The sequence below is a fragment of the Stenella coeruleoalba genome (assembly GCF_951394435.1).
Source record: "Stenella coeruleoalba genome assembly, chromosome: 6".
NCBI classification, from domain to species: Eukaryota; Metazoa; Chordata; class Mammalia; order Artiodactyla; family Delphinidae; genus Stenella; species Stenella coeruleoalba.
The window spans coordinates 12048487-12067483 of NC_137151.1; the positions used below are offsets into that span (position 1 = coordinate 12048487).

The window sequence follows — 18997 nt, forward strand, 5'->3', positions numbered from 1 at the left end:
ACTGTTTGGGATACTGTTTGGGATACTGTTTGGGAAATTCAGTATCTGCTGTGTGGGGCTCCAAGTGGCTGACTGGAATACTTGAATATTCTAGACTTCTTTTACGTCATTACAGGGTTTTTTTGTTAACTGTGTGAGAGCATAGGGGAGTCTTCAGCTTGGCAAGACTCCATAGCACTAACAAAACAGTGTGGAATTTGCTTGATGTTTTCTAAAACTTGCGTTTAGTCCTGGAATAAAAACGTTATCGTCTTCCGAGTTTGTTCATTGAGCGAGTGCTGTATTTGAGAAGATTAATTGAATCTCTAGGAAATACGTGATGAAAAAGAATGCCTTCCTAATGTCAGCTACCTGACTTAGGGAATAAGAGTAATGATCTGATTTTGGCAGTAGTTTTCTTTGCCCATTTCACAGTTGGGAAGAGAGACTCGTACGCTCTCAGTTTCACTTTGGAGGAGCTGATCATGCTTTGGGGCCATGTGTTCAGTAGTTGTTGGAGTATTTCATCTGCTGGCTAAAGTCATGTTCCTCCCGAGAAGGGAGTGGAGATGTTTTGCCCAGTCTTCATTTTAGGAGGTGTCTCCCCTCCGTGGGGTGTCAGCACAGCTGAGCTGCGAACTTCATCAGCGTAGTATTTGGCCATTTTCCATTGTTTTACACGTATTGTTTTCACAGTTCACACACGTGATGTGTTCTGAAAACAAGTACTACAGGCTTCACTTCTAGCTGTCTGTTATATGAGGACGTACGCCGTAGGATATTTGTGAGGTGTGCTTGGAACTAAGGAAAACGTCGGTAGGTGCCCTGTCACTCACTACCCAAGGTTTCCCTTCACAGACAGGTGCTGTCAGCCTGTGTGCACACTCACGGTCACCCCACTGTATGTGGCAGAATATATTTCCATTCCATATGATGTATTTTAGTTTGCGAAGCTTTGGTAAAAAGATCACTGGTGTTAACTTTCTTCTGGAACCATCACCTGGGAACCAAGCTCCTGAAACAGCAGCAGCTTGAAATCTGATGATAGTTTAAGATAGAACCGAAGATAGAACTGAAGCGTGTCAGCGGATGCATTGTAACTATCTGTTAAACTTTTCCTTCCTGTGAACCTACAGTTTTGAATAGCTCTCATAATATTTGTTCATTAAAAATTGTATAAACATTCACTAGCCATTATTATCTCATGATTGTATTGTTAAGGGGAGAATTGAGGCTTTCTTATTTTTATTTTTAATTTGCTTGCTAAAGCTTTGGTGTTATAGGGAGGGCCCAGGGCAAAAGCAGATGAGAAAGGTGCTCTGTAATACCCCCTCTCATTTTTTTTTTTTTTTTTTTGCGGTACGCGTGCCTCTCACTGTTGTGGCCTCTCCCGTTGCGGAGCACGGGCTCCGGACACGCAGGCTCAGCGGCCATGGCTCACGGGGCCCCGCTGCTCCGCGGCATGTGGGATCTTCCCGGACCGGGGCTCGAACCCGTGTCGCCTGCATCGGCAGGCGGACTCTCAACCACTGCGCCACCAGGGAAGCCCCCCCCCTCATTTTTAAATTTTATTTTCTGTCATTCATACAGAGAGAGTTGACTAGGTTTACAAGATACATTGAAAAAAGGCAATTCCTTATCTCTCCTGCCATTTTTCCTTAGAGGCAAACACCGTCAACTGTTTTTACTGACGATGTTGTATCTGTTGCTCTGCCTCTAAATACTGTGCATGCACTGCTGTTTCTTAGTTTTGTGTCAATCTAAGAATTTTACTTCACATTACGGAGGGTGAATTTCAGCTCTCTTTCCTCTTACCCTCCCTCAGGGGCACTTACCATCTCCTCGTCCACCAAACGTAGTCACGTTTTCATTTTGATGAGGACGACATTTAGTTTATTCTCTGGCTGTGTAGGCTGTTCACAGCTCCCTATTTATGTTTGGTGAACTTTGATGACTCTACCGTCTCTCCCCACCCCCGTGCACCCTGTTTCCCTGGGTTAGTGTCTTGCCTTCATCCGTGTAGTTGTCTGCATGCTCCTCTTGCACCAGCGCTGTCTACCCACTGACGTACGAGTCAGGTACGTCTCCTTGAGCCTGCCCTTGCAGTCCACAGCAGCCGCCTCCACTGCCTCTCACTTACCTTGTCGTGCTCTGGGGACTGCACTGCACCTTTCTCTGCAGGTGCACCTGCTGTTTCTCGGAGACGACGTCCTTCTTGGTTTTGTCCCTCATCATAATGGTGAGTATCTTCCAGTAGCTTTCTGAGAAAAGATGTGGAGAAGGAAAGTTTTTTGAGTCTGAGAATATTTTTATTCTATCTCGGTATTGATAGTTTGTCAGGGTTTAGAGATCTAGGTTGGAAGTCCTTTTTTTCCTTCAGAATGTTGAAGTTCATGTTCCCACTCCCCTGCTTGTGTCCCAGCTTTCAGTGTTTCTAGTGAGAACCCAAAGTCATTCTGATTCTTTATTGTATGTCAATAACTTCGGTTCTCTTTGTCCTCACCGTTTGTCTGAAGCTTTATGATGATGGGTCTTATATGAGACTCTTTTCATGTCTTATTGTGCACTTGGAGGGCCTTTCAGGCTGGAACCTCATGCTGTCTAGATCTGGGCAAGTTTCTTTAAAAATGTAATGACCGCTTGGACTAGTTGGTCTTCTAATTCTCTTATTTTTCTCTCCCATTTATAGCTTCACAATTTTGCCCTGTGAGTAATGCTCCTGTGAAAATGGGTGTACAAATATCTGTCCCATTCCCTGCTTTCAGTTCTTTTGGGTGTAAGCTTTTTTTTTTTTTCTGTGGTACGCGGGCCTCTCACTGTTGTGGCCTCTCCCGTTGCGGAGCACAGGCTCCGGACGCGCAGGCTCAGCGGCCATGGCTCGCGGGCCCAGCCGCTCCGCGGCATGTGGGATCCTCCCGGACCGGGGCACGAACCCGTGTCCCCTGCATCGGCAGGCGGACTGTCAACCACTGCGCCACCAGGGAAGCCCCTGGGTATAAGCTTTTTGAGGAACCACCATTCTGTCCTGCAGCTGCTGCACCATTCTGCATTCCTGTCTTCAGTACACATCCTGCCAACAATTGTTATCTATCTCCTGTTTTGTTTTGTTTTGTTTTGTTAAATAGCCATCCTAATGAGTTTCTCTTTGTGCTTTTGATCCTCATGGAATCTTTGTGGGACCTTTGTTGAAAATCAGCTGACCACTAATATAAAGGTTTCTTGGGAATTCCCTGGCGGTCCAGTGGTTAAGAGAGCCCGGGTTCAATACCTGCTCAGGGAACAAAATCCCATAAGCCACGCGGGGTGGACAAAAAAAAAAATTTCTTTCTGTAATCTCAGTTCTATTCCGTTGATCTGTATGCCTGTCCTTCTACTGGTAGCACACTGTCTTGATTAATTTAACTTTGTAGTAAATTTCGAAATCCACGTTTGTTCTTTTAAAGATTGTCTTGGCTGTTCTGGGTGCCTTTGTGTCCATGTGAATTTTATGATGTGTTTGTCAATTTCTGCAGAAAAGGACAGCTGGGATTTTGGTAGGAACTGAATCTGTAATGAGTTTGGGGAATAGTGCCATCTTAACAACATTGCCTTCCAGTCCATGAACGTGGAATGTCTTTCCATTTTTAAAAGTCTTTAATTACTTTCAGCAATTGCTTAGTAGTGTCCAGTGGACAAGTTTTACACTTCCTTTGTTAAATTAACTCCTATGTATTTTCTTTTGGTGCTATTGTAAGCAGAATTTTTAAATTTCAATTTCAGATGGTTCATTGTTAACGTAGGGAAATACAATTGATTTTTTTGTATTGATCTTGAACCTGCAACCTTCCTGAACTCCCTGGCTCTAAAGGTTTTGCCGTGCACTTTTTAGGATTTTTAAATACAAGATATGTCGTCTGCCGGTAGAGAGAGTTTATTTCTTCCTTTCCAATCTAGGTGCCTTTTATTTCCTCTTTTTTTGCCTAAAAGCCCTGGCTGGAACTTGCAGTAAGATGTTGAATAGAAGTGCTGAGAGGGGACAGCATTGTCCTGTCCTGATCTTAGAAGAAAAGCTTTCAGTCTCACACCATATTTTATAATGTTCGCTTTGGGTTTTTTTTCTGTATGACTTTATGAGGTTGATAAAGTTTTATTCCTAGTTTCTTGAGTGTTTTTATCATGAAAGGATGTTGGATTTTTTCAAATACTTTTTCCACATCTACTGAGAGGATTATGTAACTTTGTTTTTTATTCTCTTGATATGTTGTATTATATTAATTGATTTTCAGATATTGAACCAACTCTGCATTCCTAGGACAAATATCACTTGGTTATGGTGTACAACTCTTTTTACTTCTGCTGGATTCACAAGGAGTATTGGTCTGTACTTTTATTGTGATGCCTTTTCTGGTTTTGTTGTTACTGTAATATTAGCCTCATAGAAAGCATTCCCTCCTCTTCTGTTTTTTAGGGGTATATATATATTTGTTTAATTAGTAGACTTATTTTTTAGAGCAGTTTTCGTTTTATAGAAAAACTGACTGGAAAGGACAACAGAGTTCCCTTATTCTGTCCTCCCCTGCTCACAGTTTCTCCCATTCTGGTCTCTATTTTGAAAGAGTTTGTGAAGGATTGGTGCTAATTCTTTTTTAAACATTTGTTAGAATTCACCACAGGTGAAGCCATTTGGGCCTGGGCTTTGCTTTAGGGATGCAGTTTTGATTCCTGAATTCAATTTCTTTACTTGTTATAGGTCTATTCAGATTTTGTTTCTTCTTGTGTCAGTTTTGGTAGTTTGTGTGTGTCCAGGAATTTGTCCATTTTATCTAAGTTAACTAATTTTTCACATACTGTTGTTCATAGTGTTCTCCTGTGATCCTTTTTATTTTTGTAAGGACAGTAGTAATGTGCATTCTTTCATATTTTTATTTCAGTAATTTGAGTCTTCTTTCTTCTGATCTATCTAGCTAAAAGTTTCTCAAATTTGTTGATCAAAGAACTGACTTTTGGTTTGTTGATTTTTCTCTATTGTTTCTCTCTTCCCTGTTTCATATATTTCTACTCTAATCTTTGTTATTTTCTTCCTTTTGCTTGATTTGGTTTGCTTTTTTTTTTTCCCCTCTCAGTTTTTTAAGGTGAAAGTTAAGTTATTGATTTGGGGTCTTTGTTTTCTTATAGGCATTTGTTTGGCTGCATTTCATAAGTTTTGGTACGTTGTGCTTTTTTCTTGAAGTATAGTTGTTGTACAATGTTACATAAGTTACAGGTGTACAAAACAGTGATTCACAATTTTTAAAGGTTATACTCCATTTATAGTTATTATAAAATACTGGCTATATTTCCTTTGTTGTACGATATATCTTTATAGCTTATTTTATACCTAATAGTTTGTACCTCTTAATGCCCCTATTTTGCCCCTCTCCCTTTCCTCTTCCCACTGGTAACCACTAGTTTGTTCTCTATAAGTCTGTTTGTTATATTCACTAGTTTTTTTTTTTTTTAGATTCCACATATAAGTAATATCATACAGCATTTGTCTTTCTCTGTCTGACTTATTTCACTTGGTATGTTGTACTTTCATTTTCATTCATCTCAAAGTAGTATCTAATTTCCCTGTTATTTTCATCTTTGACCTGTTTGTTATTAGGGCTGTTTTGTTAAATTCCTACATTATTTGTAACTTTCCCATTTCTATTTGTTATTCATTTCTAATTTTTTCCTATTGTGGTCAGAGATCATAATTTCTGTGTTCTGTGGTTTCGGTTCTTTCAAGTTTATTGCGGCTTGTTTTATGGCCCAACATGTGGTCTGTCCTGGAGAATGTTCCATGTGCACTTGAGAAGAATCTGTATTTGAAATGTGCAGTATTGAAGTCTTCTGTTAATACTGATGAATTACCTAGTTCTCTCTTCAGTTCTGTCACTTTTTGTTTCATATATTTTGGGGCTCTGTTCTTAGGTGCTTATAATTGTGTCTTTCTGATACACTGATCCTTTTATCACTGTAAAAATGTCCTTCTTTGTCCGTGGTAGCAATTTTTGTCTTGAAGTCTATACTGTCTGATATTACTATAGACACCCTAGGTCTGTTTTGAACACAGTTTGCATGGATTATCTTTTTACATCCTTTTACTTTCAACCTTTGTGTCTTTGTGTCTAAAATGAATCTCTTGCAGATAGCATGTAGGTGGGTCTTGTTTGTTTATTCAACTTGAAAATCTTTGCCATTTAATTGAAGTGTTTAATCCATTCATATTTAATGTAGTACTGATAAGGTACACTATTACTGCTATTTTATTTTGCTCTTTGTGTTCTGTATGTCATGACTTTCTTGTTCCTCTATCCTTTCATTACTGCCTTATTTTGTAATAAATAGATATTTTCTAGTATGCCAGTTTAATTTTCTTGCTGTTTGTTTTATGGAATTATTAGTGTGTTTGTTCTGGGGATTTCAATTAACATCTTAAATTATAGCAGTCTAGTTTGAATTATTATTCTTAATTTTAGTATTAAAAACTTTACTCCTACATAGCCCTATTTTCTCCCCACCTCTCTGTTGCTATTCTTGTTATACAGATTACACCTTTGTACATTATAAGCTAGCCAACATACAGTTTTATAATTATTGCTTTATTCAGTGTCCTTTTAAGTCATGTAGGACCAGCGAAGAGTTAACAACAAAAAAATAACATTTGTACTGTCTTTTATGTTTACCTGTGTTTTATATTTACCTTTGTAGTTTTTCATCACCTCTTGTGATGTGTGGAGGATTGGTTCCAGGACTCCCTGTGGATGCCAAAATTCCATGGTTGCTCGAGTCTCTTATATAAAATGGTGTAGTATTTGCATATAACTTATCCTCTTGTATGCTTTAAACCATCTCTAGGTTACTTAAAATACCCAAACACAATGTAAATCCTATGTAAATAGTTGCTGGCATGTGACAAATTCAAGTTTTCTTTTTTGGAACTTTCTAAAATTAAAAAAAAAATCTTTTTGGTCCACGGTTGGTTGAATCCCCAGATGTGGAACCCACGAATATGGAAGGCTGACTGAACTTTTACTGGTGTTCTTTATGTCTCCATGTGGATTTGGGCTCTTGTACTGTGTTCTTTCATTTCAATTCACAGTCTTATTTTATTTTTTGCTTATCAAGAAATGTCCTAAATTCTCCTTCATCCCCCCGGCCCCCGCCACCATGCAATATAATAATAAAGACAATATAATAAAGTCTGCACTTTATTATATTGGTAGTATGGCTTCATGTAAAGACTGAAGTGTCTTTGGTCCAGAGAGGATTCTCCGCTTCATTTTTGAAGGTTGATTTTATTGGATATAGAATTCTTGGTTGAGATTTTTAGTTTCAGGACTTTGAATATATTATCCCACAGCTGCCTGGCCTCCATTGTTTTTTGTTTTTGGGGTTTTTTTTAAACATCTTTATTGGAGTATAATTGCTTTACAATGGTGCGTTAGTTTCTGCTTTATAACAAAGTGAATCAGCTATGCATACACATATATCCCCATATCTCCTCCCTCTTGCATCTCCCTCCCTCCCACCCTCCTATCCCACCCCTCTAGGTGGTTACAAAGCACTGAGCTGCTCTCCCTGTGCTATGCGGCTGCTTCCCACTAGCTGTCTATTTTACATTTGCCTGCATTGTTTTTAATGAAAAATCAGTTACTAATCTTATTGGGGAGCCCTTGTATGTGATGAATGGCTTCTCTATTGTTGTTTTCAAGGTGTTCTCTTTGTCTTTTCTTTTAATCCTTTGCTTATTATGTGTCTAGGTTAGGATCTCTTTAAGTTTATCCCATTGGGAGTTTGTTGAGCTTCATGAATTTAGAACGTTTTCGGTCATTATTTCTTCACATACTTTTTCTGTCCTTTTTCCTTTCCCCTCTCCTGGGATTCCAATTAAGTGTATGTTGGTATAGTAAGAAGATAATCTCTGAGGCTCTGTTTATTTATTTATTTATTTTTCCTGTTCATTTTTCTTCTGTTTCTCAGACATGATAGTGTCAATTGACTCATCTGCAAGTTTGCTGCTGCTTTTTCTCCCAAATCACTGTTGAGCCTCTCTAGTGAATTTTTATTTTTATTTTTTTTTTAAATTATTTTATTTATTTATTTATTTTTTGGCTGCGTTGGATCTTCGTTGCTGTGTGCGGGCTTTCTCTAGTTGCAACGAGCAGGGACTACTCTTTGTTGCGGTGCGCAGGCTTCTCATTGCGGTGGGTTCTCTTGTTGCAGAGCATGGGCTCTAGGCGCACAGGCTTCAGTAGTTGTGGTACACGGGCTTCAGTAGTTGTGGCTCGTGGGCTGTAGAGCACAGCCTCAGTAGTTGTGGCGCATGGGCTTAGTTGCTCCGTAGTATGTGGGATCTTCCCGGACCAGCGCTCGAACCCGTGTCCCCTGCATTGGCAGGCGGATTCTTAACCACTGTGCCACCAGGGAAGCCCTGAATTTTTAATTTTAGTTGTTTATAAATGTTTAATTTCATTTCGAGAATTTCTGTATGATTCTTATGTTTTCCATCTCTTCATTGATATTCTGTATTTGGTGAGACCTTGGTTCTTATATTTTCCCCAGGCTTGCTGTTGTTGGTGTTGTTTTCGTTGCTCATTGCTTGTTTAGTGACTTATCTGAACTAATGCTGTAAAGTCTGTATTTTTTGGTTGTGTGTGTTTACTATAGTCATCTGTCCTTGGTTAGGTTAGCGTTCAGCTGATGATTGGACAGGGGTTTCCTTCAGTCCCTTTGCTGAAGGCTCTGTGTGTTGGGACGTGCTTTCAGTGTTCTGGCAGGCAGTTTATAAGTTACTGCCCTTATGTCTCTTTACTGCCTGCTTGTGCAGAATCTCACGGTAGGCAGAGGTGAGACGTTAGTGCCTTGGGTCATTCTCAGGCATGCACACAGCCTTGTCCATATATGCGATCTTCTAGATTCCCAGGAATGTGTCAGAGCTTTTCAAAGTTTCCTGAGAACATCTCATCCTCCAGTTTTTCCTTATAAGTTTTTTGGTCAGTTTCTTTGCCCCAGCGGTTATTGCCGTGTTAAATAGTCATTGTGGATTCTTTTTGATTGTGGCCTCAGGGAAAAGGGTCTCACACTGAGCATGCTCTGAGTGAGGTGCGATAAAGACAAGCCCTGTGAATGGGGGTTCAGGGATATGCCAGGCAGGTCAGATAATGACAGTTCTCTGGGAATGCGGATTCTTAGGGGCTCCAGACTTGTTCAACTTTTTCTAGTGGTTGTGAGGCTGTTGGTTTTCAGCCTGAGTTGAGATGGAAATAGGGCACTTGCAAAGCAATGGAAAACTTACTGTTCTTACCAAGATTCAGCCTTTTTGCTTGAAGAATGCTCGGATTGTTGCAAGCCTTTGTTTAATTTCCAGTTTTGGAAAACTTGATTTTGCTGATGTTTTCTTTGCTTCTTTGGAGGAGCAGATTTTCAGAGGTCCTTATGGTGCCATTTTGAAGGGCTCCTCCCCGTGTGCTTTTTTTTTTTTTTTTTAAGAATTGTGTTGCATTCTTTTTTTAAAAAAATTTTTTTTAATTAATTTATTTATTTATGGTTGTGTTGGGTTTTCGTTTCTGTGTGAGGGCCTTCTCCAGCTGGGGCAAGCGGGGGCCACTCTTCATCGCGGTGCGCGGGCCTCTCACTATCGCTGCTTCTCTTGTTGCGGAGCACAGGCTCCAGACGCGCAGGCTCAGCAGTTGTGGCTCACGGGCCCAGCCGCTCTGCAGCATGTGGTATCCTCCCAGACCAGGGCTCGAACCCGTGTCCCCCGCACTGGCAGGCAGACTCTCAACCACTGTGCCACCAGGGAAGCCCCCTGTGTGCTTTTATAATTAAAATATTTTCTCATCTCTTTGGAAATATAAATAATATATTAAAAACTGTTTGGAGCTTCCCTGGTGGCGCAGTGGTTGAGAGTCTGCCTGCTGATGCAGGGGACACGGGTTCGTGCCCGGGTCCGGGAAGATCCCACATGCCGCAGAGCGGCTAGGCCCGTGAGCCATGGCCGCTGAGCCTGCGCATCCGGAGCCCGTGCTCCGCAATGGGAGAGGCCACAACAGTGAGAGGCCCGCGTACCGCAAAAACAAACAAACAAACAATCTGTTCGTAGTCTTTTCTCTAAATTGGGATTTGGGAGTGGGGTGTGTGTGTGTTCCTTTTAGTCTCTCTTTTTCATATTACAAGCTTTGCTCATATAGTTTATAATCCTTGGTACGTACTCATATTTAAGAGTAGTGGACTGAAAAGCCAATTATAAACTCTGAGTGTAGAACTGGAGCTTGTTTACCATGAGATTACTAGTATTTGCTTTTAGGAGATTATTTTAAACGTATAAAATATTCTAGGAAGGCGTAATTAGATCTAAATCTTACAGTAAAATAAACACCAGTTGCATTGAAGAGTTGAAAATAAAATTTAAATTCAGAAAAATCAGAGGAAAATGGTATTGGGTTATTTGTCAAACTAGTGAAGAAATTTATTTTATATTTGAGATTTAAAATTTAGAAAGTGCAAAAAAAATTGGTGGCTTCAGAGGGTAATCATTAGTTATGTATTCAACGTCTTTGAACCTGTAAAACTCACCCTTTCAGACTTGTGCAAGTTGGTAGGTCCTGGGAGAGGCATTTTGTATTGCTGTGCTCAGGGCTAGGAGACAGAAGGCACTCCCAGGGGAGGTTTTGTTGCTCTCGGGCTGTCATAAAGCCAGGCTCCTGCGATCCCGGGGTGGTCATCTGGGCAGGAGCCATTGTCTAGGCAGCTGTTGAGGCAGGAGCTGGAAAGCACGGCTGCCTGAAGTAATTCTGAATTATGGTGCAGGTGCCAACAGCGGTAATCATCTTAGCCTTCCCATACCTAGTCGTCTGGGCCTACCGGTTGTGGGTCCCGTGGCCGCTGTGAGGAGACCCTACCTGTGAGCTACAGAGAATCTACAGGTGCTTCCACAGTTGCCATCGATAATGGTGAACGCTCTCCCAGGAATGGAGGAAATACTCGCCCCTCCCAGTGATTTCAGGGACAGCCAGCTGGAGGTGCCCTTTGTCCCCGATGTGCAGCCTTGCAGACATGCTCATGTCAGAGGGTGTGGCTGTGATGCAATAAAGTGGCAACTTGGTCAGGGCAGGCCCCGGCAACCTGTGTAGGGATATTATTTATGGGCTTGTTAAGCCAGTGGGGATCTTTGTTACTTATCAAAGGGCAGGTGATGGAAACATCATAAGAACTTGATTCTAAGGCATCTTTCCAGATTTTTAGTAACCACGGGAGTTGCAAGTGAGCAATAGTTTTACTCATCTGGTCCTGGGATGACAAATAGAACTTTAACTCAGTGCCGACTTTGATTCATTGGTCGTAGCTGCCTGGAGCAGTTTTGGGAAGGATTCTGAGGCTACATCTGGACTTAGATGGAAAGATGGGTTGAAAAGATCAATATCCGCCATAGGACGGGAAGCGGGAGGGGCCGTGTTATCAGACTGGTTCATCTCCTTCACTTACCTCGTGTTTGCTTATGAGTATTTTTGGCTCCCTTGTTTCCTAGAATGTCACAGTCTAAGTAGAATAGAATGAAGTAGAGGTAAGTAGGAACTCTAGAGGGTGGGACCTTCCCACACTCAGCATCTAGCTAGCTCAGTGCTGGCTCAGCTAATGAACGAGTGCATGAGCTGAGACCGGAGTGTGTGAACTACCTAGTTTTCCACCATGCGCGCGGGGGCGGGACCAGGCACCAGCCTTCTCATTCGGTGATGTCACCCTCCTGCATGATGTGATGTGTGGTGTACACAGAATACCAAAGATAATATAGGTCCCATTCCTATACCCAAGGGGCTTCCATCCTGGTTGGAAAGGAAATCAAACATGTTTGAAATGATTAGAGCTTGTATGACAGGCTGGTTTGTAGGAAAGTGCTAACGTTTCTAGTCTAGTCCTGGAAGTGGGTGGCGTAGGTTTCAATGCAAAAGTGCGTGACTTTGGAATCTCAACCTTTAGGCTTATTCCAATATATCTGTGTTTCGTTCGGAAAGCCTCTTTTTTCTTGAGTTTTCCTACAAGGTAAACCCCACCCCCACCCCCAGTTTTCCTCTCATTTTCGGTGTCACTAGGATGGAATATTTGGTGGTTAAAGAGTTTTGCTTCTTTTAAAATGTCATGGTGAAAATGATCCACTAATAGAAAATACATGTCATGCAGATTTTTAAGCTGAGGATTATCCAGTCACAACATTTGCTTCTAGAGAAATTATTTACAGCATTTTTAAAATAAGCAAAAGTCACAGAAAAGCCTTTGTACTGTAATATCAATGCATTTTGAAAATCTTTGTCCTGAGTAATCAGCAGTCTGTGCTTAGACAGAAATAGGAGATATAAACAGTTTTCATGATGCATACATTTTGTGTAGAGACGTCAGTCAGTTTAGTATAATGTCTGAGAGCCTGGGCTCTGGGTTCTTACTCTCAGGGCTGGCATCTCTACCCTGACCAAGTGTGTTACCTTAAGTAAGGGGGTTTTGATTTTCTCGTCTGTCATGTGGGGATACTGATAACCCCTTATACAGCTGTTGCAAGAATCAAAGGAGATTTTTCAGGTAGAGCTTAGGTCGGTGCTTGGCTTGTAATAAGCAGGTGCTCACTCATTGTTGGCTATTGATAATGCTGTTAGCATAGCTACTGTTGTTGTTAGATGGGTCTGTTATCAATGAGTGAGACTCACCTTCAGTGTATACTATGATTGTAAATATGTTAATGTAATTGTAATATGGTTAATAGTTTGTATAATATATATATATTTTTTCTTCATCCAGGTTGAATGTAATTTTTACAAAATTTGATGAAGTCCAAAAATCTGGAAACATGATACAGTCTGCAAATGGTGAGTAGAAAAAGCAACCATTCTACTTTTGCTTCTTCACTTCCACTTTTAGCATAAGTATTACTTACACTATATGCTATTCCTGAATAGCTGAATTTGATACCTTGATAGGAGTTTCTAGGTCTCAAGATTTAACCTCCATTTACCTACTTTCGCAAGCTCGAAACTATGGAGTTGTCATTGACTTTCTTTTATAACCTACACTGAATCCATCAGCTAATCCTGTTGCCTTTATTTTTAAAAATACATCTAGAATCCCAAAGATTCCCTGTGTAACTGCTCCTCTCCTCCTAGTACAAGCCATCACGGTGTTTTGCCTGCACTCCTGATTTTATTCTCTCCCCACACCTAAAGTCTGTTTTTCACTCAGCAGCCAGACTGATCCCTTTAGAATGTAGCGCAAGTAACGTTAATCCCTTGTTCATCAGAATCCCCCAGAGGTTTCCCAGCGCAGTGACTCACGGTGCCCCACCGGGGCACCTGCAGCCCCCATTCTGAGGTCATCTACCATTGTTCTTCCTGAAAGTTCTCTTGGCTCCAGCCTGTTGGCTTCCTTGCTAATTTTTAGCATGTTTCTCCTGCTTCAGGGCCTCTGTGCTTGTGATTCCTTCTGCTTGAGGCTCTTGTTCCCAGCTGTCATTAGGGCCTCCTCCTTATCCCACCCAGAGCTCGGCTGCAGTCTCGCTTCATTACACAGGCGTCCAGAACAGCGCACCCAGTGTTATAAGGGAACGCTCTCTGCCCTCACCTGGCGTGACTTTCCTCCTTAATGAATATTACCGCAGAACTGTTTTTTTGTTTATTCATGAGGGTAAGAACTTTGCTTTTTTTTCTCTTCTTTATCCTTAACGCCGTTTGGAAGTCATCAGGAAGTCCGTTGCCAACAAGAAGTTTTCTAACGTTGGATACATCATTGTATCATAGCTGTTTCAGGATTGCTAGGGATCTGAGATCATAGCGTAGCCTTCAGATTTTGACTATCTTGAGGCTGTTAAAGAAGTTTGAGTGATTTCCTGCAAAGGGACATAGTACTTGAGGGCAGAGCAGGAAACAGAATCCAGGTCTCTAAGCTCACACTCTAGTTGTGTACCCGTCGTTACCAGTACGGAATTTGTTTTTAAATAGCATGTTTCTTATAAAATGCTTTTTTAAAATTTCTTTTTCATACATTTGTAAAATCGTTACAGTATTAAAAGAAAGATTAATTATGATTCTGCTATCACCAGCAAATCAGTTTTCATTTTTCTGTATTATCTTCTAAGTAATTTTCCTATAACTGTATAATTTGTATGCAGTTTTAACCATGGCATAATTTCTGCATATTACCCTCTACTTTTATATATACTTTTCTATGTGCTTTCAACTGTATCATTGGTAGAGCTGAGACCAGCGATGAGGGGGGTTGACAGTGTGTGTGGGCAGAGCTGTCCAGCCAATTGCTAGACGCGTGCTTTTATTTTGTATTTATTTTTTTGTTTTTTATTTCGTTTTGTTTTACGCTTATTATTTTTTTCTTGGAGTATAGTTGCTCTACAATGTTGTGTTAGTTTCTGCTGTACAGCAAAGTGCCTCAGCTACATGTATACATACATCCCCTCCTTTTTAGATTCCTACACATTTAGGTCACCACAGGGCATTGAGTAGAGATCCCTGTGCTGTACAGCAGGTTCTCATTAGTTATCTGTTTTATACACAGTAGCGTATATATGTCAAGCCCAATCTCCCAGTTCATCCCACCCACCCACCCCTTCCCCTCTTGGTATCCATAAGTTTGTTCTCTACATCTGTGTCTCTGTTTCTCCTTTGCAGATAAGTTCATCTGTACCATTTTTCTAGATTCCACATATAAACGATATTATATGATATTTGTTTTTCTCTTTCTGACTTACTTCACTCTGTTATGACAGTCTCTAGGTCTGTCCACGTCCCTGCAAATGGCACTATTTCATTCCTTTTTATGGCTGAGAATATTCCATTGTATGTATATATATATATATATATATATATATATATATATATATATATATATATATACACCACATCTTTATCCATTCCTCTGTTGATAGGCATTTAGGTTGTTTCCATGTCCTGGCTGTTGTAAATAGTGCTGCAGTGAACACTGGGGTGCATGTATCTTTTCGAATTATGGTTTTCTCTGGATATATGCCCAGGAGTGGGATTGCTGGATCATATGGCAGCTCTATTTTTAGTTTTTTAAGGAACTCCATACTGTTCTGCATAGTGGCTGCACCAGTTTACATTCCCACCAACAGTGCAATAGGGTTCTCTTTTCTCCACGCACTCTCCAGCATTTATTGTTTGTAAATTTTTTGATGATGGCCGTTCTGACCGGTGTGAGGTGATACCTCATTGTGCTTTTGATTTGCATTTCTCTAATAATTAGTGATGTTGAGCATCTTTTCATGTGTTTGTTGGCCATCTGTATGTCTTCTTTGGAGGGATGTCTATTTAGGTCTTGCGCCCGTTTTTTTCACTGGGTTGTTTTTTTGATATTGAGCTGCATGAGCTCTTTGTATATTTTGGAGATTAATCCCTTGTCAGTTGCTTCATTTGCAAATATTTTCTCCCATTCTGAGGGTTGTCTTTTCTTTCTGTTTATGGTTTCCTTTGCTGTGCAAAAGCTTTTAAGTTTAATTGTGTCCCATTTGTTTTTTTTTTTGTTTGTTTGTTTTTATTTTCATTACTGTAGGAGGTGGGTCTAAAAAGATCTTGCTGCGATTTATGTCAGAGAGTGTTCTATGCTTTCCTCTAAGAGTTTTATAGTGTCTGGCCTCACATGTAGGTCTTTAATTCACTTTGAGTTTATTTTTGTGTATGGTGTTAGGGAGTGTTCTAATTTCATTCTTTTACATGTAGCTGTCCAGTTTTCCCAGCATCACTTATTGAAGAGACCGGCTTGACACATGCTTTTAATTGTGTGTGTGTGTATTCATGTGGTTTTCCAGTTTAAAACTTGTTGACACCAAGATGGAAAGTAATGGGCAAGGAGGTAGCATTGGTGGCAGAAAAGCAAGTTTGTGCTTCATGCCTTTATTATATATGAGACAGAATCTCATTACGGTGCTGGCAATGGGGAGAAAGACCACACCATGTTGGAGGCCTTGCCTAGAAAATTATATATATGCACTCCATGAGTATTTTTTCCCCAGTTTTATTGAGAAATAATTGACCTACATCACTGTATAAGTTTAAGGGATACAGCATGATGGCTTGATTCACATATATCTTGAATACTCTGTGAGTTTTAATGAACTGACAATATGATTTAATCATCAGGAATACCAAAACCTGTGGCATTGGGAGCATCCCAGCAACGTTTTATTCTAATTGTCCAGGTGTGAACATTGCCCCCCGTTTCCTTATTTTTGTGAAATGTGCATATGTATGTGTGCATGTCCGTGTGTGTCCGTGTGTGTGTGTGTGTGTGTGTGTGTGTGTGTGTGTGTGTGTGCACGCTTATAGGGGTAGGGTTGAGAATGGAAACAGTTCTGTTAGGCTCTGTGTTAAAAAATAACAGATTGTAAGAAAGCCTTAACTCAAAATTTCTTAGAGACCTGTTCAGCTTTTTACTGTAGGGGCATACTTAGGAGGCAGGCATTGCAGGTTCGGTTCCAGACCCCTGCAGTAAAGCGAATAAAATGGGTCACATGAAGTTTTTGGTTTCCCAGTGCATATAAAAGTTACGTTTACACCATACTGTAGTCTTTTAAGGGTGCGATAGCATTATATCTGGAAAAAAAATACAGTGTACATACCTTAATTAAAAAATACTTTATTTGCTAAAAAAATGATAAACATCATCTGACCCTTCAGCAAGTCATAATCTTTTTACAATAGTAACATCAAAGATCATTGATCACAGATCATTATGACAAATACAGTAATAATGGAAAAGTTGGAAATATTGTGAGAATTACCAAAATGTGACACAGAGACACAAAGGGAGCAAGTGCTGTTTGGGAAAATGGCTTCAGTAGATTTGCTTGACGCAGGTTTGCCACAAACCCTTCAATTTGTAAAAAAAACAAAACCAAAAAAACGCGGTACCTGCAAAGCACAGTAATGAAAAAGTGCACTGAAACGAGGTATGCCTGTTGATGCGTAGACTTACTGTTTTAATTGTTAGAGCCAGAATAGAATAACGGAAAGGCGCATATATAAAGGTTTTAGAATTCCTAACCCAAATAGCTTGGTCTCTCATCAGTAACTTTGGGAGACCAGCAAGGTGTTTAATTGCTGTCAAAAAATAAACCACCTCATTTTCTTCTTTGCTGGAGCCATTGAACATTTAGGTAGCAGGTAGCATAGAGAAGCTGCAGTAGCAGCAGAATAAAAGTCCCCCCCCCCCCCGCCCCGACCCAGCTTCTCCTTTTTATTTACCCACTGACTTCCAGTGTAAAAGCATTCTTTGAACTCTTCTGGACTTCAGACCATTGAGTCTTCTACTTTTTTCAACCCATCCACCCTCTGCTTTCTCCTGCTTGCTCTTTATACAGCTTGTATTGCAACCTTTCTGAACTTTCTTGTTAGTTCTAGGAGTTTTTGTTGGCTCCTTGGGATTTTCTGCGTAGACAGTCATGTCATCCACAAGCAGGAACCGTTTTGTCTCTTTCAGATGTGTATACTTTTTCTTTCCTTTTCTTGCCTTATTGCACTGGCTAGAACTTCTGCCATATGTAAAATAAGGATGGTGAGAGTGGACTCCTTGCCTGGTTCCCAATCCTAGGTTTTCCATAACTAAGTTTGATGTTAACTGTAGGTCTTTTTGTAGGTGTTCATTAGCAAGATGAGGTAGTTCTACTACCTCATTCCTACTTATCTGGCTTTTTATTACAAATGGGTATTGGACTTTTTTCTGAAATCATCAGCATATTTTATTTATTTATTTTTGGCTGTGTTGGGTCTTCATTGCTGCGTGCAGGCTTTCTCTAGTTGCTGCTCACGGGGGCTACTCTTTGTTGCGGTGCGCGGGCTTCTCTTTGTGGTGGCTTCTCTTGTTGCAGAGCACAGGCTCTAGGCGCACAGGCTTCAGTAGTTGTGGCTCATGGGCTCAGTAGTTGTGGCTCACGAGCTCTAGGATGCAGGCTCAGTAGTTGTGCCGCACGGGCTTTGTTGCTCCACGGCATGTGGGATCTTCCCGGACCAGGGCTCGAACCCGTGTCCCCTGCACTGGCAGGCGGATTCTAAACCACTGCGCCACCAGGGAAGCCTGATCATCAGCATATTTTAAATATTAAGGTATAATTCATACTAAAAAAATTCACTTTGTGAAAGTGCATAATTCAGTGGTTTTTCATATATTCAGAAAATTGTGCAGTTATCACCACTGTCTAATTCTAGAAAATTGTCAGCAGCCCCAAGAAAACCTGTGCCCATTAGCACTAGCTGTTTCCCTGTCCTTCCAGTCCCTGACAACCTGTCTTTTGTCTTTGTGGATTTGCCTGTTCTGGACATTTTATATAAATGGAATCATATGGTGTATGGCTTCTTTCACTTAATATTTTCAAGGTTCATCTACCTGGTAGCATATGTCAGTACTTCATTCCTTCTTATGGCTGAATAACATTTTTTTTTTAATAAATACACCATGTTTTGTTGATCTACTCAACAGTTGAAGGACATTTGGGTTGAAGTTTGTGCTTTTCAACTTTGTTCTTCTTTTCAAGATTGTTTTGACTCTGCTGGGTTCCTTGCATTTCCATATGAATTACAGGATTTTGGTAGGGACTGTGTTGAACCTGTCGACCAGTTTGAGAAATATTACCATCTTAACAGCATTAAGCCTTCTAATCCATTAATGTAAGATACCTTTCAATTTATTTAGGTCTTGGAATTCTTTCAACAATGTTTTGTAGTTTTCAATTTGTAAGTCTTGCACTACTTTGGTTAAATTTATTCCTAAGTATTTTATTCTTTTTGGTCATACTGGAAATATAATTCTTTTCTTCATTTTATTTTTGGATTGTTCTTTGCCAGCGTATAGAAATAAAGTAGAATTTTATATTTGATCTTGTATTTGGCAACCTTGCTTAACCCATTTTTTAGCTAGATTTTTCCTCTCCAGTGGATTCCTTAGGATTTTCTATATACTAGGTCATTTAATCTGTGAATAGAGATTGTTTTACTTCTCTCTTTCC

At 40.3% G+C, this 18997-nt stretch overlaps 1 protein-coding gene across 11 annotated transcripts in view; it reads left to right on the top strand.

Annotated features, from left to right (window-relative positions):
• The window catches only part of CLASP1 (cytoplasmic linker associated protein 1), a 267526-nt gene that overhangs the window by 101472 nt on the left and 147057 nt on the right, over positions 1-18997 (top strand). For all 11 annotated transcript variants that reach the window (XM_079924259.1, XM_079924263.1, XM_079924261.1 and 8 more), the window contains one exon: positions 12772-12839. In XM_079924259.1, the coding sequence (XP_079780385.1) occupies positions 12772-12839 (68 nt within the window). The remainder of the gene's footprint in view (positions 1-12771; positions 12840-18997) is intronic.